Raw genomic sequence first — 24,673 nt, forward strand, 5'->3', positions numbered from 1 at the left:
TCCACCTCATATCTGTGTATCTCTCATCTCTCTCCACCTCAAATCTATATCTCTCATCTCTCTCCACCTCATATCTATGTATCTCTCATCTCTCTCCGCCTCATATCTGTGTATCTCTCATCTCTCTCCGCCTCATATCTGTGTATCTCTCATCTCTCTCCATCTCATATCTATGTATCTCTCATCTCTCTCCACCTCCTATCTGTGAATCTCTCATCTCTCTCCACCTCCTATCTGTGAATCTCTCATCTCTCTCCACCTCCTATCTGTGAATCTCTCATCTCTCTCCACCTCATATCTATGTATCTCTCATCTCTCTCCACCTCATATCTATGTATCTCTCATCTCTCTCCACCTCATATCTATGTATCTCTCATCTCTTTCCACCTCATATCTGTGTATCGCTCATCTCTCTCCACCTCATATCTGTGTATCTCTCATCTCTTTCCACCTCCTATCTATGTATCTCTCATCTCTCTCCACCTCCTATCTGTGTATCTCTCATCTCTCTCCACCTCCTATCTATGTATCTCTCATCTCTCTCCACCTCATATCTATATCTCTCATCTCTCTCCACCTCATATCTATGTATCTCTCATCTCTCTCCGCCTCATATCTATGTATCTCTCATCTCTCTCCACCTCATATCTATGTATCTCTCATCTCTCTCCGCCTCATATCTATGTCTCTCATCTCTCTCCACCTCATATCTATGTATCTCTCATCTCTCTCCGCCTCATATCTGTGTATCTCTCATCTCTCTCCATCTCATATCTATGTATCTCTCATCTCTCTCCACCTCCTATCTGTGAATCTCTCATCTCTCTCCACCTCCTATCTGTGAATCTCTCATCTCTCTCCACCTCCTATCTGTGAATCTCTCATCTCTCTCCGCCTCATATCTATGTATCTCTCTCCACCTCATATCTGTGTATCTCTCATCTCTCTCCACCTCATATCTATGCATCTCTCATCTCTCTCCACCTCATATCTATGTATCTCTCATCTCTCTCCACCTCATATCTGTGTATCTCTCATCTCTCTCCATCTCATATCAATGTATCTCTCATCGCCTCCTAGCTAGGTATCTCTCATCTCTTTCCACCTCCTATCTATGTATCTCTCATGTCTCTCCACCTCCTATCTATGTATCTCTCGTCTCTCTCCACCTCATATCTATATCTCTCGTCTCTCTCCGCCTCATATCTATATCTCTCGTCTCTCTCCGCCTCATATCTATGTATCTCTCATCTCTCTCCACCTGATATCTATGTATTTCTCATCTCTCTCCACCTCATATCTATGAATCTCTCATCTCTCTCCACCTCATATCTATGAATCTCTCATCTCTCTCCGCCTCATATCTATGTATCTCTCATCTCTCTCCGCCTCATATCTGTGTATCTCTCATGTCTCTCCACCTCATATCTGTGTATCTCTCATCTCTCTCCATCTCATATCTATGTATCTCTCATCTCTCTCCACCTCCTATCTGTGAATCTCTCATCTCTCTCCACCTCCTATCTGTGAATCTCTCATCTCTCTCCACCTCCTATCTGTGCATCTCTCATCTCTCTCCACCTCCTATCTGTGCATCTCTCATCTCTCTCCACCTCCTATCTGTGAATCTCTCATCTCTCTCCACCTCATATCTATGTATCTCTCATCTCTTTCCACCTCATATCTATATCTCTCATCTCTCTCCACCTCATATCTGTGTATCTCTCATCTCTCTCCACCTCCTATCTATGTATCTCTCATCTCTCTCCACCTCAAATCTATATCTCTCATCTCTCTCCACCTCATATCTAAGTATCTCTCATCTCTCTCCACCTCATATCTAAGTATCTCTCATCTCTCTCCACCTCATATCTGTGTATCTCTCATCTCTCTCCACCTCCTATCTATGTATCTCTCATCTCTCTCCACCTCAAATCTATATCTCTCATCTCTCTCCACCTCATATCTAAGTATCTCTCATCTCTCTCCACCTCAAATCTATATCTCTCATCTCTCTCCACCTCATATCTAGGTATCTCTCATCTCTCTCAGCCTCATATCTATGTATCTCTCATCTCACTCCACCTCATATCTATGTACCTCTCATCTCTCTCCGCCTCATATCTATGTATCTCTCATCTCTCTCCGCCTCATATCTGTGTATCTCTCATCTCTCTCCACCTCATATCTATGTATCTCTCATCTCTCTCCACCTCCTATCTATGTATCTCTCATCTCTTTCCACCTCCTATCTATATATCTCTCATCTCTCTCCACCTCATATCTGTATCTCTCATCTCTCTCCACCTCATATCTGTGTATCTATCATCTCTCTCCACCTCATATCTATATCTCTCATCTCTCTCCACCTCCTATCTATGCATCTCTCCTCTCTCCCCACCTCAAATCTATATCTCTCATCTCTCTCCACCTCATATCTGTGTATCTCTCATCTCTCTCCATCTCATATCTATGTATCTCTCATCTCTCTCCACTTCCTTTCTATGTATCTCTCTCCACCTCCTTTCTATGTATCTCTCATCTCTCTCTACCTCCTATCTATGTATCTCTCATCTCTCCCCACCTCAAATCTATATCTCTCATCTCTCTCCACCTCATATCTATGTATCAATCATCTCTCTCCGCCTCATATCTATGTATCTCTCATCTCTCTCTGCCTCATATCTATGTATCTCTCATCTCTCTCTGCCTCATATCTATATATCTCATCTCTCTCCACCTCATATCTGTGAATCTCTCATCTCTCTCCACCTCATATCTATGTATCTCTCATCTCTTTCCACCTCCTATCTATGTATCTCATCTCTCTCCACCTCCTATCTATATCTCTCATCTCTGTCCACCTCATATCTATGTATCTCTCATCTCTCTCCGCCTCATATCTATGTATCTCTCATCTCCCTCCACCTCATGTCTGTGTATCTCTCATCTCTCTCCATCTCATATCTATGTATCTCTCATCTCTCTCCACCTCATATCTATGTATCTCTCATCTCTTTCCACCTCCTATCTATATATCGCTCATCTGTCTCCACCTCCTATCTATATCTCTCATCTCTCTCCACCTCCTATCTATATCTCTCATCTCTCTCCACCTCCTATCTATATCTCTCATCTCTCTCCACCTCATATCTGTGTATCTATCATCTCTCTCCACCTCATATCTATATCTCTCATCTCTCTCCACCTTCTATCTATGTATCTCTCTTCTCTCCCCACCTCAAATCTATATCTCTCATCTCTCTCCGCCTCATATCTATGTATCTCTCATCTCTCTCCGCCTCATATCTATGTATCTCTCATCTCTCTCCACCTCATATCTATATATCTCTCATCTCTCTCCGCCTCATATCTATGTATCTCTCATCTCTCTCCATCTCATATCTATCTATCTCTCATCTCTCCCACCTCATATCTATGAATCTCTCATCTCTCTCCACCTCATATCTATGTATCTCTCATCTCTCTCCGCCTCATATCTGTGTATCTCTCATCTCTCTGCACCTCATATCTGTGTATCTCTCATCTCTCTCCATCTCATATCTATGTATCTCTCATCTCTCTCCACCTCCTATCTGTGAATCTCTCATCTCTCTCCACCTCCTATCTGTGCATCTCTCACCTCTCTCCACCTCCTATCTGTGAATCTCTCACCTCTCTCCACCTCCTATCTGTGAATCTCTCATCTCTCTCCACCTCATATCTATGTATCTCTCATCTCTTTCCACCTCATATCTATGTATCTCTCATCTCTTTCCACCTCATATCTATGTATCTCTCATCTCTCTCCACCTCATATCTGTGTATCTCTCATCTCTTTCCACCTCCTATCTATGTATCTCTCATCTCTCTCCGCCTCCTATCTGTGTATCTCTCATCTTTCTCCACCTCCTATCTGTGTATCTCTCATCTCTCTCCATCTCATATCTATGTATCTCTCATCTCTCTCCACCTCCTATCTGTGAATCTCTCATCTCTCTCCACCTCCTATCTGTGAATCTCTCATCTCTCTCCGCCTCATATCTATATCTCTCATCTCTCTCCACCTCATATCTATGTATCTCTCATTTCTCTCCGCCTCATATCTATATCTCTCATCTCTCTCCACCTCATATCTGTGTCTCTCATCTCTCTCCACCTCATATCTGTGTCTCTCATCTCTCTCCACCTCATATCTGTGTCTCTCATCTCTCTCCACCTCATATCTGTGTATCTCTCATCTCTCTCCACCTCATATCTATATCTCTCATCTCTCTCCACCTCATATCTGTGTCTCTCATGTCTCTCCACCTCATATCTGTGTATCTCTCATCTCTCTCCACCTCATATCTGTGTATCTCTCATCTCTCTCCACCTCATATCTGTGTATCTCTCATCTCTCTCCACCTTATATCTATGTATCTCTCATCTCTCTCCGCCTCATATCTGTGTATCTCTCATCTCTCTCCACCTCATATCTGTGTATCTCTCATCTCTCTCCATCTCATATCTATGTATCTCTCATCTCTCTCCACCTCCTATCTGTGAATCTCTCATCTCTCTCCACCTCCTATCTGTGAATCTCTCATCTCTCTCCACCTCCTATCTGTGAATCTCTCATCTCTCTCCACCTCCTATCTGTGAATCTCTCATCTCTCTCCACCTCATATCTATGTATCTCTCATCTCTCTCCACCTCATATCTATGTATCTCTCATCTCTTTCCACCTCATATCTGTGTATCTCTCATCTCTCTCCACCTCATATCTGTGTATCTCTCATCTCTTTCCACCTCCTATCTATGTATCTCTCATCTCTCTCCACCTCCTATCTGTGTATCTCTCATCTCTCTCCACCTCCTATCTGTGTATCTCTCATCTCTCTCCACCTCCTTTCTATGTATCTCTCATCTCTCTCCACCTCATATCTATATCTCTCATCTCTCTCCACCTCATATCTATGTATCTCTCATCTCTCTCCGCCTCATATCTATGTATCTCTCATCTCTCTCCACCTCATATCTATATATCTCTCATCTCTCTCCGCCTCATATCTATGTATCTCTCATCTCTCTCCACCTCATATCTATGAATCTCTCATCTCTCTCCACCTCATATCTATGTATCTCTCATCTCTCTCCGCCTCATATCTGTGTATCTCTCATCTCTCTCCATCTCATATCTATGTATCTCTCATCTCTCTCCACCTCCTATCTGTGAATCTCTCATCTCTCTCCACCTCCTATCTGTGAATCTCTCATCTCTCTCCACCTCCTATCTGTGAATCTCTCATCTCTCTCCGCCTCCTATCTGTGAATCTCTCATCTCTCTCCGCCTCATATCTATGTATCTCTCTCCACCTCATATCTGTGTATCTCTCATCTCTCTCCACCTCATATCTATGCATCTCTCATCTCTCTCCACCTCATATCTATGTATCTCTCATCTCTCTCCACCTCATATCTGTGTATCTCTCATCTCTCTCCATCTCATATCAATGTATCTCTCATCGCCTCCTAGCTAGGTATCTCTCATCTCTTTCCACCTCCTATCTATGTATCTCTCATCTCTCTCCACCTCCTATCTATGTATCTCTTGTCTCTCTCCACCTCCTATCTATGTATCTCTCGTCTCTCTCCACCTCCTATCTATGTATCTCTCGTCTCTCTCCACCTCCTATCTATATCTCTCGTCTCTCTCCACCTCATATCTATATCTCTCATCTCTCTCCGCCTCATATTTATGTATCTCTCATCTCTCTCCGCCTCATATCTATGTATCTCTCATCTCTCTCCACCTGATATCTATGTATCTCTCATCTCTCTCCGCCTCATATCTATGTATCTCTCATCTCTCTCCGCCTCATATCTGTGTATCTCTCATCTCTCTCCACCTCATATCTGTGTATCTCTCATCTCTCTCCATCTCATATCTATGTATCTCTCATCTCTCTCCACCTCCTATCTGTGAATCTCTCATCTCTCTCCACCTCCTATCTGTGAATCTCTCATCTCTCTCCACCTCCTATCTGTGAATCTCTCATCTCTCTCCACCTCATATCTATGTATCTCTCATCTCTTTCCACCTCATATCTATATCTCTCATCTCTCTCCACCTCATATCTGTGTATCTCTCATCTCATATCTATGTATCTCTCATCTCTCTCCACCTATCTGTGAATCTCTCATCTCTCTCCACCTCCTATCTGTGAATCTCTCATCTCTCTCCACCTCCTATCCGTGAATCTCTCATCTCTCTCCACCTCCTATCTATGTATCTCTCATCTCTCTCCACCTCATATCTATATCTCTTATCTCTCTCCACCTCATATCTGTGTATCTCTCATCTCTTTCCACCTCCTATCTATGTATCTCTCATCTCTCTACACCTCATATCTGTGTATGTCTCATCTCTCTTCACCTCCTATCTATGTATCTCTCATCTCTCTCTACCTCAAATCTATATCTCTCATCTCTCTCCACCTCAAATCTATATCTCTCATCTCTCTCCACCTCATATCTGTGTATCTCATCTCTCTCCACCTCATATCTGTGTATCGCTCATCTCTCTCCACCTCATATCTGTGTATCTCTCATCTCTCTCCACCTCATATCTGTGTATCTCTCATCTCTCTCCACCTCATATCTGTGTATCTCTCATCTCTCTCCACCTCATATCTGTGAATCTCTCATCTCTCTCCACCTCATATCTGTGAATCTCATCTCTCTCCACCTCATATCTATGTATCTCTCATCTCTCTCCACCTCCTATCTATGTATCTCTCATCTCTCTCCACCTCCTATCTATGTATCTCTCATCTCTCTCCACCTCATATCTATCTCTCATCTCTCTCCACCTCATATCTATGTATCTCTCATCTCTCTCCGCCTCCTATCTATGTATCTCTCATCTCTCTCCACCTCCTATCTGTGTATCTATCATCTCTCTCCACCTCATATCTATATCTCTCTCCACCTCATATTTGTGTATCTCTCATCTCTCTCCACCTCATATCTGTGTATCTCTCATCTCTCTCCACCTCATATCTGTGTATCTCTCATCTCTCTCCACCTCATATCTATGTATCTCTCATCTCTCTCCACCTCATATCTGTGTATCTCTCATCTCTCTCCACCTCATATCTGTGTATCTCTCATCTCTCTCCACCTCATATCTGTGTATCTCTCATCTCTCTCCACCTCATATTTGTGTATCTCTCATCTCTCTCCACCTCATATCTATGTATCTCTCATCTCTCTCCGCCTCATATCTATGTATCTCTCATCTCTCTCCGCCTCATATCTATGTATCTCTCATCTCTCTCCGCCTCATATCTATGTATCTCTCATCTCTCTCCGCCTCATATCTATGTATCTCTCATCTCCCTCCACCTCATGTCTGTGTATCTCTCATCTCTCTCCATCTCATATCTATGTATCTCTCATCTCTCTCCACCTCCTATCTATATCTCTCATCTCACTCCACCTCATATCTATATCTCTCATCTCTCTCCACCTCATATCTGTGTATCTATCATCTCTCTCCACCTCATATCTATATCTCTCATCTCTCTCCACCTCCTATCTATGTATCTCTCTTCTCTCCCCACCTCAAATCTATATCTCTCATCTCTCTCCGCCTCATATCTATGTATCTCTCATCTCTCTCCGCCTCATATCTATGTATCTCTCATCTCTCTCCACCTCATATCTATGTATCTCTCATCTCTCTCCGCCTCATATCTATGTATCTCTCATCTCTCTCCACCTCATATCTATCTATCTCTCATCTCTCCCACCTCATATCTATGAATCTCTCATCTCTCTCCACCTCATATCTATGCATCTCTCATCTCTCTCCGCCTCATATCTGTGTATCTCTCATCTCTCTGCACCTCATATCTGTGTATCTCTCATCTCTCTCCACCTCCTATCTATGTATCTCTCATCTCTCTCCACCTCCTATCTATGTATCTCTCATCTCTCTCCACCTCAAATCTATATCTCTCATCTCTCTCCACCTCATATCTAAGTATCTCTCATCTCTCTCCACCTCATATCTGTGTATCTCTCATCTCTCTCCACCTCCTATCTATGTATCTCTCATCTCTCTCCACCTCAAATCTATATCTCTCATCTCTCTCCACCTCATATCTAAGTATCTCTCATCTCTCTCAGCCTCATATCTATGAATCTCTCATCTCACTCCACCTCATATCTATGTACCTCTCATCTCTCTCCGCCTCATATCTATGTATCTCTCATCTCTCTCCGCCTCATATCTGTGTATCTCTCATGTCTCTCCACCTCATATCTATGTATCTCTCATCTCTCTCCACCTCCTATCTATGTATCTCTCATCTCTTTCCACCTCCTATCTATGTATCTCTCATCTCTCTCCACCTCATATCTGTGTATCTATCATCTCTCTCCACCTCATATCTATATCTCTCATCTCTCTTCACCTCCTATCTATGCATCTCTCCTCTCTCCCCACCTCAAATCTATATCTCTCATCTCTCTCCACCTCATATCTGTGTATCTCTCATCTCTCTCCATCTCATATCTATGTATCTCTCATCTCTCTCCACTTCCTTTCTATGTATCTCTCATCTCTCTCCACCTCCTTTCTATGTATCTCTCATCTCTCTCTACCTCCTATCTATGTATCTCTCATCTCTCTCTACCTCCTATCTATGTATCTCTCATCTCTCCCCACCTCAAATCTATATCTCTCATCTCTCTCCACCTCATATCTATGTATCAATCATCTCTCTCCGCCTCATATCTATGTATCTCTCATCTCTCTCTGCCTCATATCTATGTATCTCTCATCTCTCTCTGCCTCATATCTATATATCTCATCTCTCTCCACCTCATATCTGTGAATCTCTCATCTCTCTCCACCTCATATCTATGTATCTCTCATCTCTTTCCACCTCCTATCTATGTATCTCATCTCTCTCCACCTCATATCTATATCTCTCATCTCTCTCCACCTCATATCTATGTATCTCTCATCTCTCTCCGCCTCATATCTATGTATCTCTCATCTCTCTCCGCCTCATATCTATGTATCTCTCATCTCTCTCCGCCTCATATCTATGTATCTCTCATCTCCCTCCACCTCATGTCTGTGTATCTCTCATCTCTCTCCATCTCATATCTATGTATCTCTCATCTCTCTCCACCTCATATCTATGTATCTCTCATCTCTCTCCACCTCATATCTATGTATCTCTCATCTCTCTCCACCTCCTATCTATATATCGCTCATCTCTCTCCACCTCCTATCTATATCTCTCATCTCTCTCCACCTCCTATCTATATCTCTCATCTCTCTCCACCTCATATCTATATCTCTCATCTCTCTCCACCTCATATCTGTGTATCTATCATCTCTCTCCACCTCATATCTATATCTCTCATCTCTCTCCACCTCCTATCTATGTATCTCTCTTCTCTCCCCACCTCAAATCTATATCTCTCATCTCTCTCCGCCTCATATCTATGTATCTCTCATCTCTCTCCGCCTCATATCTATGTATCTCTCATCTCTCTCCGCCTCATATCTATGTATCTCTCATCTCTCTCCGCCTCATATCTATGTATCTCTCATCTCTCTCCACCTCATATCTATCTATCTCTCATCTCTCCCACCTCATATCTATGAATCTCTCATCTCTCTCCACCTCATATCTATGTATCTCTCATCTCTCTCCGCCTCATATCTGTGTATCTCTCATCTCTCTGCACCTCATATCTGTGTATCTCTCATCTCTCTCCATCTCATATCTATGTATCTCTCATCTCTCTCCACCTCCTATCTGTGAATCTCTCACCTCTCTCCACCTCCTATCTGTGAATCTCTCACCTCTCTCCACCTCCTATCTGTGAATCTCTCACCTCTCTCCACCTCCTATCTGTGAATCTCTCATCTCTCTCCACCTCCTATCTGTGAATCTCTCATCTCTCTCCACCTCCTATCTGTGTATCTCTCATCTCTCTCCATCTCATATCTATGTATCTCTCATCTCTTTCCACCTCATATCTATGTATCTCTCATCTCTTTCCACCTCATATCTATGTATCTCTCATCTCTCTCCACCTCATATCTGTGTATCTCTCATCTCTTTCCACCTCCTATCTATGTATCTCTCATCTCTCTCCGCCTCATATCTGTGTATCTCTCATCTTTCTCCACCTCATATCTGTGTATCTCTCATCTCTCTCCATCTCATATCTATGTATCTCTCATCTCTCTCCACCTCCTATCTGTGAATCTCTCATCTCTCTCCACCTCCTATCTGTGAATCTCTCATCTCTCTCCGCCTCATATCTATGTATCTCTCTCCACCTCATATCTGTGTATCTCTCTCCACCTCATATCTGTGTATCTCTCATCTCTCTCCACCTCATATCTATATCTCTCATCTCTCTCCACCTCATATCTATGTATCTCTCATCTCTCTCCGCCTCATATCTATATCTTTCATCTCTCTCCACCTCATATCTGTGTCTCTCATCTCTCTCCACCTCATATCTGTGTATCTCTCATCTCTCTCCACCTCATATCTGTGTATCTCTCATCTCTCTCCACCTCAAATCTATATCTCTCATCTCTCTCCACCTCATATCTATGTATCTCTCATCTCTCTCCGCCTCATATCTGTGTATCTCTCATCTCTCTCCGCCTCATATCTGTGTATCTCTCATCTCTCTCCATCTCATATCTATGTATCTCTCATCTCTCTCCACCTCCTATCTGTGAATCTCTCATCTCTCTCCACCTCCTATCTGTGAATCTCTCATCTCTCTCCACCTCCTATCTGTGAATCTCTCATCTCTCTCCACCTCCTATCTGTGAATCTCTCATCTCTCTCCACCTCATATCTATGTATCTCTCATCTCTCTCCACCTCATATCTATGTATCTCTCATCTCTCTCCACCTCATATCTATGTATCTCTCATCTCTTTCCACCTCATATCTGTGTATCGCTCATCTCTCTCCACCTCATATCTGTGTATCTCTCATCTCTTTCCACCTCCTATCTATGTATCTCTCATCTCTCTCCACCTCCTATCTGTGTATCTCTCATCTCTCTCCACCTCCTATCTGTGTATCTCTCATCTCTCTCCACCTCCTATATATGTATCTCTCATCTCTCTCCACCTCATATCTATATCTCTCATCTCTCTCCACCTCATATCTATGTATCTCTCATCTCTCTCCGCCTCATATCTATGTATCTCTCATCTCTCTCCACCTCATATCTATGTATCTCTCATCTCTCTCCGCCTCATATCTATGTATCTCTCATCTCTCTCCACCTCATATCTATGTATCTCTCATCTCTCTCCGCCTCATATCTGTGTATCTCTCATCTCTCTCCATCTCATATCTATGTATCTCTCATCTCTCTCCACCTCCTATCTGTGAATCTCTCATCTCTCTCCACCTCCTATCTGTGAATCTCTCATCTCTCTCCACCTCCTATCTGTGAATCTCTCATCTCTCTCCACCTCCTATCTGTGAATCTCTCATCTCTCTCCGCCTCATATCTATGTATCTCTCTCCACCTCATATCTGTGTATCTCTCATCTCTCTCCACCTCATATCTATGTATCTCTCATCTCTCTCCACCTCATATCTGTGTATCTCTCATCTCTCTCCATCTCATATCAATGTATCTCTCATCGCCTCCTAGCTAGGTATCTCTCATCTCTTTCCACCTCCTATCTATGTATCTCTCATCTCTCTCCACCTCCTATCTATGTATCTGTCGTCTCTCTCCACCTCATATCTATATCTCTCGTCTCTCTCCGCCTCATATCTATATCTCTCGTCTCTCTCCGCCTCATATCTATGTATCTCTCATCTCTCTCCGCCTCATATCTATGTATCTCTCATCTCTCTCCACCTGATATCTATGTATCTCTCATCTCTCTCCACCTGATATCTATGTATCTCTCATCTCTCTCCACCTCATATCTATGAATCTCTCATCTCTCTCCACCTCATATCTATGAATCTCTCATCTCTCTCCGCCTCATATCTATGTATCTCTCATCTCTCTCCGCCTCATATCTGTGTATCTCTCATCTCTCTCCACCTCATATCTGTGTATCTCTCATCTCTCTCCATCTCATATCTATGTATCTCTCATCTCTCTCCACCTCCTATCTGTGAATCTCTCATCTCTCTCCACCTCCTATCTGTGAATCTCTCATCTCTCTCCACCTCCTATCTGTGCATCTCTCATCTCTCTCCACCTCCTATCTGTGAATCTCTCATCTCTCTCCACCTCATATCTATGTATCTCTCATCTCTTTCCACCTCATATCTATATCTCTCATCTCTCTCCACCTCATATCTGTGTATCTCTCATCTCTCTCCACCTCCTATCTATGTATCTCTCATCTCTCTCCACCTCAAATCTATATCTCTCATCTCTCTCCACCTCATATCTAAGTATCTCTCATCTCTCTCCACCTCATATCTGTGTATCTCTCATCTCTCTCCACCTCCTATCTATGTATCTCTCATCTCTCTCCACCTCAAATCTATATCTCTCATCTCTCTCCACCTCATATCTAAGTATCTCTCATCTCTCTCCACCTCAAATCTATATCTCTCATCTCTCTCCACCTCATATCTAAGTATCTCTCATCTCTCTCAGCCTCATATCTATGTATCTCTCATCTCACTCCACCTCATATCTATGTACCTCTCATCTCTCTCCGCCTCATATCTATGTATCTCTCATCTCTCTCCGCCTCATATCTGTGTATCTCTCATCTCTCTCCACCTCATATCTATGTATCTCTCATCTCTCTCCACCTCCTATCTATGTATCTCTCATCTCTTTCCACCTCCTATCTATATATCTCTCATCTCTCTCCACCTCATATCTGTATCTCTCATCTCTCTCCACCTCATATCTGTGTATCTATCATCTCTCTCCACCTCATATCTATATCTCTCATCTCTCTCCACCTCCTATCTATGCATCTCTCCTCTCTCCCCACCTCAAATCTATATCTCTCATCTCTCTCCACCTCATATCTGTGTATCTCTCATCTCTCTCCATCTCATATCTATGTATCTCTCATCTCTCTCCACTTCCTTTCTATGTATCTCTCATCTCTCTCCACCTCCTTTCTATGTATCTCTCATCTGTCTCTACCTCCTATCTATGTATCTCTCATCTCTCCCCACCTCAAATCTATATCTCTCATCTCTCTCCACCTCATATCTATGTATCAATCATCTCTCTCCGCCTCATATCTATGTATCTCTCATCTCTCTCTGCCTCATATCTATGTATCTCTCATCTCTCTCTGCCTCATATCTATATATCTCATCTCTCTCCACCTCCTATCTATATCTCTCATCTCTCTCCACCTCATATCTATGTATCTCTCATCTCTCTCCGCCTCATATCTATGTATCTCTCATCTCCCTCCACCTCATGTCTGTGCATCTCTCATCTCTCTCCATCTCATATCTATGTATCTCTCATCTCTCTCCACCTCATATCTATGTATCTCTCATCTCTTTCCACCTCCTATCTATATATCGCTCATCTCTCTCCACCTCCTATCTATATCTCTCATCTCTCTCCACCTCCTATCTATATCTCTCATCTCTCTCCACCTCCTATCTATATCTCTCATCTCTCTCCACCTCATATCTGTGTATCTATCATCTCTCTCCACCTCATATCTATATCTCTCATCTCTCTCCACCTCCTATCTATGTATCTCTCTTCTCTCCCCACCTCAAATCTATATCTCTCATCTCTCTCCACCTCATATCTATGTATCTCTCATCTCTCTCCGCCTCATATCTATGTATCTCTCATCTCTCTCCACCTCATATCTATGTATCTCTCATCTCTCTCCATCTCATATCTATCTATCTCTCATCTCTCCCTCCTCATATCTATGAATCTCTCATCTCTCTCCACCTCATATCTATGTATCTCTCATCTCTCTCCGCCTCATATCTGTGTATCTCTCATCTCTCTCCATCTCATATCTATGTATCTCTCATCTCTCTCCACCTCCTATCTGTGAATCTCTCATCTCTCTCCACCTCCTATCTGTGAATCTCTCACCTCTCTCCACCTCCTATCTGTGAATCTCTCACCTCTCTCCACCTCCTATCTGTGAATCTCTCACCTCTCTCCACCTCCTATCTGTGAATCTCTCATCTCTCTCCACCTCCTATCTGTGAATCTCTCATCTCTCTCCACCTCATATCTATGTATCTCTCATCTCTTTCCACCTCATATCTATGTATCTCTCATCTCTTTCCACCTCATATCTATGTATCTCTCATCTCTCTCCACCTCATATCTGTGTATCTCTCATCTCTTTCCACCTCCTATCTATGTATCTCTCATCTCTCTCCGCCTCATATCTGTGTCTCTCATCTCTCTCCACCTCATATCTGTGTATCTCTCATCTCTCTCCACCTCATATCTGTGTATCTCTCATCTCTCTCCACCTCATATCTATATCTCTCATCTCTCTCCACCTCATATCTATGTATCTCTCATCTCTCTCCGCCTCATATCTATATCTCTCATCTCTCTCCACCTCATATCTGTGTCTCTCATCTCTCTCCATCTCATATCTGTGTATCTCTCATCTCTCTCCACCTATCTGTGTATCTCTCATCTCTCTCCACCTCATATCTGTGTATCTCTCATCTCTCTCCACCTCAAATCTATATCTCTCTCCACCTCATATCTATGTATCTCTCATCTCTCTCCGCCTCATATCTGTGTATCTCTCATCTCTCTCCACCTCATATCTGTGTATCTCTCATCTCTCTCCATCTCATATCTATGTATCTCTCATCTCTCTCCACCTCCTATCTGTGAATCTCTCATCTCTCTCCACCTCCTATCTGTGAATCTCTCATCTCTCTCCACCTCCTATCTGTGAATCTCTCATCTCTCTCCACCTCCTATCTGTGAATCTCTCATCTCTCTCCACCTCCTATCTGTGAATCTCTCATCTCTCTCCACCTCATATCTATGTATCTCTCATCTCTCTCCACCTCATATCTATGTATCTCTCATCTCTTTCCACCTCATATCTGTGTATCTCTCATCTCTCTCCACCTCATATCTGTGTATCTCTCATCTCTTTCCACCTCCTATCTATGTATCTCTCATCTCTCTCCACCTCCTATCTGTGTATCTCTCATCTCTCTCCACCTCCTATCTGTGTATCTCTCATCTCTCTCCACCTCCTATCTATGTATCTCTCATCTCTCTCCACCTCATATCTATATCTCTCATCTCTCTCCACCTCATATCTATGTATCTCTCATCTCTCTCCGCCTCATATCTATGTATCTCTCATCTCTCTCCACCTCATATCTATATATCTCTCATCTCTCTCCGCCTCATATCTATGTATCTCTCATCTCTCTCCACCTCATATCTATGAATCTCTCATCTCTCTCCACCTCATATCTATGTATCTCTCATCTCTCTCCACCTCCTATCTGTGAATCTCTCATCTCTCTCCACCTCCTATCTGTGAATCTCTCATCTCTCTCCACCTCCTATCTGTGAATCTCTCATCTCTCTCCGCCTCCTATCTGTGAATCTCTCATCTCTCTCCGCCTCATATCTATGTATCTCTCTCCACCTCATATCTGTGTATCTCTCATCTCTCTCAGCCTCATATCTATGTATCTCTCATCTCACTCCGCTTCATATCTATGTATCTCTCATCTCTCTCCGCCTCATATCTATGTATCTCTCATCTCTCTCCGCCTCATATCTGTGTATCTCTCATCTCTCTCCACCTCCTATCTATGTATCTCTCATCTCTTTCCACCTCCTATCTATATATCTCTCATCTCTCTCCACCTCCTATCTATATATCTCATCTCTCTCCACCTCATATCTGTGTATCTATCATCTCTCTCCACCTCATATCTATATCTCTCATCTCCCTCGACCTATCTATGTATCTCTCATCTCTCTGCACCTCAAATCTATATCTCTCATCTCTCTCCGCCTCATATCTATGTATCTCTCATCTCTCTCCACCTCATATCTATGTATCTCTCATCTCTCTCCATCTCATATCTATGTATCTCTCATCTCTCTCCATCTCATATCTATGTATCTCTCTCCACCTCATATCTATGTATCTCTCATCTCTCTCCACCTCCTATCTGTGAATCTCTCCTCTCTCTTCTCCTCCTATCTGTGAATCTCTCATCTCTCTCCACCTCCTATCTGTGAATCTCTCATCTCTCTCGACCTCCTATCTGTGAATCTCTCATCTCTCTCCACCTCATATCTATATATCTCTCATCTCTTTCCACCTCATATCTATGTATCTCTCATCTCTCTCCACCTCATATCTATATCTCTCATCTCTCTCCGCCTCATATCTGTGTATCTCTCATCTCTTTCCACCTCATATCTATGTATCTCTCATCTCTTTCCACCTCCTATCTATATATCGCTCATCTCTCTCCACCTCCTATCTATATCTCTCATCTCTCTCCACCTCCTATCTATATCTCTCATCTCTCTCCACCTCCTATCTATATCTCTCATCTCTCTCCACCTCCTATCTGTGTATCTCTCATCTCTCTCCACCTCCTATCTGTGTATCTCTCATCTCTCTCCATCTCCTATCTATGTATCTCTCATCTCTCTCCACCTCCTATCTGTGAATCTCTCACCTCTCTCCACCTCCTATCTGTGAATCTCTCATCTCTCTCCACCTCCTATCTGTGAATCTCTCATCTCTCTCCACCTCCTATCTGTGAATCTCTCATCTCTCTCCACCTCCTATCTGTGAATCTCTCATCTCTCTCCACCTCATATCTATATCTCTCATCTCTCTCCACCTCATATCTATGTATCTCTCATCTCTCTCCACCTCATATCTGTGTATCTCTCATCTCTCTCCACCTCCTATCTGTGAATCTCTCACCTCTCTCCACCTCCTATCTGTGAATCTCTCATCTCTCTCCACCTCCTATCTGTGAATCTCTCATCTCTCTCCACCTCCTATCTGTGAATCTCTCATCTCTCTCCACCTCATATCTATGTATCTCTCATCTCTTTCCACCTCATATCTATGTATCTCTCATCTCTTTCCACCTCATATCTGTGTATCTCTCATCTCTTTCCACCTCCTATCTATGTATCTCTCATCTCTCTCCGCCTCATATCTGTGTATCTCTCATCTCTCTCCACCTCATATCTGTGTATTTCTCATCTCTCTCCACCTCCTGTGAATCTCTCATCTCTCTCCGCCTCATATCTATGTATCTCTCTCCACCTCATATCTGTGTATCTCTCATCTCTCTCCACCTCATATCTATATCTCTCATCTCTCTCCACCTCAAATCTATATCTCTCATCTCTCTCCACCTCAAATCTATATCTCTCATCTCTCTCCACCTCAAATCTATGTATCTCTCATCGCCTCATATCTATATCTCTCATCTCTCTCCACCTCATATCTGTGTATCTCTCATCTCTCTCCACCTCATATCTATATCTCTCATCTCTCTCCACCTCAAATCTATATCTCTCATCTCTCTCCACCTCATATCTATGTATCTCTCATCTCTCTCCACCTCATATCTGTGTATCTCTCATCTCTCTCCGCCTCCTATCTGTGTATCTCTCATCTCTCTCCATCTCATATCTATGTATCTCTCATCTCTCTCCACCTCCTATCTGTGAATCTCTCATCTCTCTCCACCTCCTATCTGTGAATCTCTCATCTCTCTCCACCTCCTATCTGTGAATCTCTCATCTCTGTCCACCTCCTATCTATGTATCTCTCATCTCTCTCCGCCTCCTATCTATGTATCTCTCATCTCTCTCCGCCTCCTATCTATGTATCTCTCATCTCTCTCCGCCTCCTATCTATGTATCTCTCATCTCTCTCCACCTCCTATCTATGAATCTCTCATCTCTCTCCACCTCCTATCTGTGAATCTCTCATCTCTCTCCACCTCATATCTGTGTATCTCTCATCTCTCTCCGCCTCATATCTGTGTATCTCTCATCTCTCTCCACCTCCTATCTGTGAATCTCTCATCTCTCTCCACCTCCTATCTGTGAATCTCTCATCTCTCTCCACCTCCTATCTGTGAATCTCTCATCTCTCTCCACCTCCTATCTGTGAATCTCTCATCTCTCTCCACCTCCTATCTATGTATCTCTCATCTCTCTCCACCTTATATCTGTGTATCTCTCATCTCTTTCCACCTCCTATCTATGTATCTCTCATCTCTCTCCACCTCATATCTGTGTATGTCTCATCTCTCTCCACCTCCTATCTATGTATCTCTCATCTCTCTCCACCTCAAATCTATATCTCTCATCTCTCTCCACCTCATATCTAAGTATCTCTCATCTCTCTCAGCCTCATATCTATGTATCTCTCATCTCACTCCACCTCATATCTATGTATCTCTCATCTCTCTCCGCCTCATATCTGTGTATCTCTCATCTCTCTCCACCTCATATCTATGTATCTCTCATCTCTCATCTCTCTCCACCTCCTATCTATGTATCTCTCATCTCTTTCCACCTCATATCTGTATCTCTCATCTCTCTCCACCTCATATCTGTGTATCTATCATCTCTCTCCACCTCAAATCTATATCTCTCATCTCTCTCCACCTCATATGTGTGTATCTCTCATCTCTCTCCATCTCATATCTATGTATCTCTCATCTCTCTCCACCTCCTTTCTATGTATCTCTCATCTCTCTCCACCTCCTTTCTATGTATCTCTCATCTCTCTCTACCTCCTATCTATGTATCTCTCATCTCTCCCCACCTCAAATCTATATCTCTCATCTCTCTCCACCTCATATCTATGTATCTCTCATCTCTCTCCGCCTCATATCTATGTATCTCTCATCTCTCTCCGCCTCATATCTATGTATCTCTCATCTCTCTCCGCCTCATATCTATGTATCTCTCATCTCTCTCTACCTCCTATCTATGTATCTCTCATCTCTCCCCACCTCAAATCTATATCTCTCATCTCTCTCCACCTCATATCTATGTATCTCTCATCTCTCTCCGCCTCATATCTATGTATCTCTCATCTCTCTCCGCCTCATATCTATGTATCTCTCATCTCTCTCTGCCTCATATCTATGTATCTCTCATCTCTCTCTGCCTCATATCTATGTATCTCTCATCTCTCTCTGCCTCATATCTATGTATCTCTCATCTCTCTCCGCCTCATATCTATGTATCTCTCATCTCTTTCCACCTCCTATCTATGTATCTCATCTCTCTCCACCTCATATCTATATCTCTCATCTCTCTCCACCTCATATCTATGTATCCCTCATCTCTCTCCACCTCATATCTATATCTCTCATCTCTCTCCACCTCAAATCTATATCTCTCATCTCTCTCCACCTCATATCTGTGTATCTCTCATCTCTCTCCACCTCATATCTGTGAATCTCATCTCTCTCCACCTCATATCTATGTATCTCTCATCTCTCTCCACCTCATATCTGTGTATCTCTCATCTCTCTCCACCTCATATCTGTGAATCTCATCTCTCTCCACCTCATATCTATGTATCTCTCATCTCTCTCCACCTCCTATCTATGTATCTCTCATCTCTCTCCACCTCATATCTATCTCTCATCTCTCTCCACCTCATATCTATGTATCTCTCATCTCTCTCCGCCTCCTATCTATGTATCTCTCATCTCTCTCCACCTCCTATCTGTGTATCTATCATCTCTCTCCACCTCATATCTATATCTCTCTCCACCTCATATTTGTGTATCTCTCATCTCTCTCCACCTCATATCTGTGTATCTCTCATCTCTCTCCACCTCATATCTGTGTATCTCTCATCTCTCTCCACCTCATATCTATGTATCTCTCATCTCTCTCCACCTCATATCTGTGTATCTCTCATCTCTCTCCACCTCATATCTGTGTATCTCTCATCTCTCTCCACCTCATATCTGTGTATCTCTCATCTCTCTCCACCTCATATCTGTGTATCTCTCATCTCTCTCCACCTCATATCTGTGTATCTCTCATCTCTCTCCACCTCATATCTGTGTATCTCTCATCTCTCTCTACCTCATATCTATGTATCTCTCATCTCTCTCCACCTCATATCTATGTATCTCTCATCTCTCTCCACCTCATATCTGTGTATCTCTCCATTTATCTGTTGTCTTTTCTTTCGCGCTCATAAATCCATTGGTGATCAGGAGACTCTTCTGTACTGACTCCTTTGTATAATGTGGGGTCTAGCATATGATATTATTCCCGCACCCCATCCATGGAGGTACACACAATACTCCCTTCTAGTAGAGGAAGCTCCAAAAATCGGCACTGGACATGGATCATTACATTTGTATCCTCTACTGTACCCGCACACTGCTGTGCTGTCTTTAGCACCTCGGCAAAATTACATGACTGAGTGCAATCTCATCTAATATGTGACCGGTGGTCCGGGGTGGTACTCAGCTCTGTCCCCGGTTCTGCTCCATTAGTCCTGCGCAGCCTGCGTTACTTTGTGTCTGGCTCACTATGACATTGTGTCATCAAGTTCCTGGCTCGGTCCCAGTCTGGCCACCTTCATATAACAATGGACGCACTTTATCAAATGTGAGCAATGCTCAAGTCTAGACAGTATTTCCCAAGACGCTGCAGATCAAATGCAGCCGTGTACTTGGAGATGTCAATGTGTTACTGATCCTAAGAGGAAACTAAACCTGCTGGGAGTTGTAGTTTCCCAACTAATAGAGAGTCCAAAGTTAGAGGCAGAAGACAACTTATAACAATAAATCTTTTGGGGTTTTTAGGCTGAGAAAATCCTGCTCACTGTTAATGTTTCTGCCTCCCATACAGCAGGTCCTGTATTGGAGTCCCAGCAGGAACAACATTTAATAGTTACAGAAATATAGTGAGGCATTCAGTAAGCAGTGTCAGAGTGCAGAGAGGATCCCCCCAATGTCCTGCGTCAGAGGCGGCGAGCAGGACATAAGAGCGTCCTGCGCATCTTCTCCTGCCGTCCTGTATAAGGAAAGCTGCAGGGACACCTGAAAGCAGAGAGGAGCAGTGGATCCTGACATTGGCCAGGTGCTGAGACTCCTCTCTGAATGACTGCCCTGCTTGCCATTGCAGTCATCTACTGCCGCCACTAGGGGAAGCTCACTATTAGAAATATATACAGCTCCCATTGATTTCAATACTGACTATATACAGTGGCATGGAAAAGTTTAGGCACCCCTTGTCAAAATTACTGTTATTGTGAACAGCTAAGCAAGTTGAAAATTAAATAATTTCTAAAAGGCCTAAAGTTAAAGATGACACATTTCCTTTGTATTTTTGGCAAAAAGAGTCTTTTTTTTTTTTCCATTTTAAAAATTACAAAAAGGGAAATGGGCTGATGCAAAAGTTTGGGCACCCTTGGAGATTTGTGTGCTCAGATACGTTGGACCAAGGTTTCAGACCATAATTAGCCTGTTAGGCTATATGCACACGATGCAGAAATGATGCAGAAATTTTCCTGAGCATTTCTGTATCTCCTCAGCAGAAAAACGCTTGCGGATTGTACATGCGTTTTTCCTGCCAGGGACAAGCGTTTTTGCATGCATTTCCGCACACGTTTTTTTCAAGCACTTTTCCAAGTGATTTTTGGGCATCACTTGGAAAAGTGCTTGATAAGTTGGTCACACAATATAAATCCATGCAAACTGCATGGATTTATATTGTGTGACCAACTTATGCTGCTTTAAATGCAGCATCTATAGTAAAAAAAAGAATTAAAATGTAAAAAAAAAAAAAAAAAATATACTCACCTCTCCGGTGGCCCTTGGTCTCTTTCTCCGGTGGCGTCCTCTGTCCTCTGTGTCCCGTGGTGTTCTGAAAGGACCTGCGCTGACATAGAATCATAGAATCATAGAATGGTAGAGTTGGAAGGGACCTCCTGGGTCATCTGGTCCAACCCCCTGCTCAAAGCAGGATTCACTAGATCATCTCAGACTGATGTCTGTCCAGCCTCTGTTTGAAGACGTCCATTGAAGGGGAACTCACCACCTCTCGTGGCAGCCTGTTCCACTCATTAATCACCCTAACTGTCAAAAAGTTTTTTCTAATATCTAATCTGTGTCTCCTCCCATTTAGTTTCATCCCATTGCTTCTTGTCTTTCCTTGTGCAAATGAGAATAAAGATGATCCTTCTACAATCATTTAGTCAGCTGACAGGTCACATGACCGCCGACGTCAGCGGTTGCGTGACCATCACATGACTAAGTGATGTTAGCGCAGGTCCTTTCAGAACACCGCGGGACACCGAGGACGCCACCGGAAAGGAGACCGGGGGCCACCGGAGAGGCGAGTATAATTTTTTTTTTTGACTAATGGTACCTGGGTCTGGAGGAGAGTATTCTCTTCTCCAGACCCGGGTACCATCTGCACATTGAACTGCTTAACATCCGCATGTGCACATGCGGATGTTATGCGGTTCAATGCAAGTCAATGGCGGCGATTTCGCCGCGTTTATGCACAAGAAATTGTTGTGCTGCAGATTTTTCTGCAATGATAATCTGCAGCGGAAATTTCCGCAGCATGTGCATATGCAGATGCAGATTATCATTGGGAAACCTGGCAGACAAACATGCGTTTTTAATGCGTTTTTGCTGCGGAAATGGCGCTGCGGAAACGCATTAAATCGGCATCGTGGGCATGCAGTCTTAGGGTTATGGCTTGTTCACCATCGTTAGGAAAGGCCAGGTGACGCCCATTTTCCTTTTTGTAATTTTTAAAATATAAAAGATGACTATATATTTTTGCCTAAAACACAAAATAAATGTGTCATCTTTAACCTTAAGCCTTTTAGAGATCATTTCATCTTCAACTTGCTTAACTGTTCACAACAACAGTAATTTTGACCAGTTGTGCGCAAACTTTTACATGCCACTGTATAAGAGGGAGAGTCAAAAATTTTCTGCACTCTAGTTTTTAAACTTCTGCTGGCCACACTGTCAGCGCTTTCTGTATGATGTCGCTGTCTCCTTGTTTGCTGCTCTGAAGATTTGAACATATTTCATCAGGTTTTTTAGTGATTGCGGTGTGAGAAACAATGGCTGCTCCACTTGCAGGAAAAAAAAAGCAGCGAGCAGCTATTCATTTTTTTCGTGGTCTGAAAGGGTCAATTTTGATCAAAGACTTTGTACATTTTATGGAGAAAGTGATTTGTCGCAAAGAATGGTGTATGAATAGGTGGAGAAGTGCAAGGAAGGTTGCAAACGTCTGACATGAAGAAGGAGCCGGACGCCCGTCCATGGCTGATGACAGCATTTTGCTGCGTTGCACATTAACCGATTCTGTTGGATAAGTGACAAGTGATTATGTGGCAAATCATTTGCAAAGCGGCCATGGCTCAGCCTATGTGATAATCCACAACAAACTTGAGTTTTCGAAAAGTTTGTGCAAGATGGGACTGAAACATCTCACGGAAAAGCAGAAACAGAAGAGAGTTTGGACATCTGCAGAAACAGGTTGGACCGATACTCTAAGGAAGGTGAAAGTTTCTTAAAAAGGATCATCCTTTGGACATGGATTCATCACAATGAGCCAGAGAGTAAAGGTAGAGTATATAATGGAGACAATCAATCGCTGACCAAGAAAAAGTACAAAAGTCAATCAGTTGGAAAAAAGATGGTTACCATTGTCTGGGACTCTGCCAAAGATTCACGACTGATGAATAGGTGAAGACTGCGGTGCAATCCAGGGTCACAGCTCAACCTAAAAAATTTTAACGAGGGAATACGAAAACTTGTTGCCAGATTGACAAAATGTATGGAAAAGTAGGGAGATTATGTTGAAAAGTTATCTATTTGTCTTTTCTGGAAGTTGATTGAAAAGTGCAGATTATTGTTGACTCAGTATGCATGTGCAGTTAGCTTACCATACATAGAGCTCCCTTATGCAGTAATAATATGGAATTAATCAGTACAAAATTTCGCATTAAAATTAGAATTGGTGGAGCTCTTCTCCAATTCAGATTTTTGCAATGCAAACCAATAATGATTGAGAAAAATGATATACTAACGTTCCAGCAGTTGTATAAGATTCACTTCTGTGATAAGTTTGTTTTATTTCTGTGATTCAGGACCCTCCGCTCACTCCATGGCGGACACTTCTGTGGGATCGGCCACCTGGCGAGATGCCTCCTATAAGACCATCCGCCTGGCGCAGGATTTTAGTTTACCTCCCTTCTCGTGTCTCCCGTCTACCCTAACCCCACCTGAGAAGATGAGAGCAGAGGATGAGATCTCCCAGATGAAGATTAGAGGATATCGCCCTACACCTCCACCCTTCAACCGCGACCTCATTATCGACACTTGCAATATTTATGCCCGCGGATACATGAGAGAAACCAGAACCGCAATGTCCATCCTGAGACAAGCCTTGTGGGAGACGGAGCAACATATCCATAGATTGCAGAAACAGAGGGGCATTCTAGAGAGATCTCATGCGAATACTAGAAGAGACATCCTGACAAATAACGAGACCGCCCAGCTGCGCAGTACGAGACCCATGAGCGAGAGGGTGAGAGATCACTGCTTTAATACATGCCTCCTACTGACCAAAGGTAGCATTACATAACGGT

General features: G+C 43.0%; 1 protein-coding gene across 1 annotated transcript in view; it reads left to right on the forward strand.

The window, feature by feature from the left end:
- TEKTL1 (tektin like 1) overlaps positions 1-24,673 on the forward strand; it is a 75,418-nt gene that overhangs the window by 30,698 nt on the left and 20,047 nt on the right. The window contains exon 2 of the mRNA XM_073638037.1: positions 24,173-24,612. Within this exon, the coding sequence (XP_073494138.1) occupies positions 24,190-24,612 (423 nt within the window). The 5' untranslated portion in view covers positions 24,173-24,189. The remainder of the gene's footprint in view (positions 1-24,172; positions 24,613-24,673) is intronic.

This window comes from Phyllobates terribilis, unplaced genomic scaffold, assembly GCF_046119375.1.
Source record: "Phyllobates terribilis strain yellow unplaced genomic scaffold, ASM4611937v1 Scaffold_7__3_contigs__length_470593459, whole genome shotgun sequence".
In the NCBI taxonomy this organism is placed as follows: Eukaryota; Metazoa; Chordata; class Amphibia; order Anura; family Dendrobatidae; genus Phyllobates; species Phyllobates terribilis.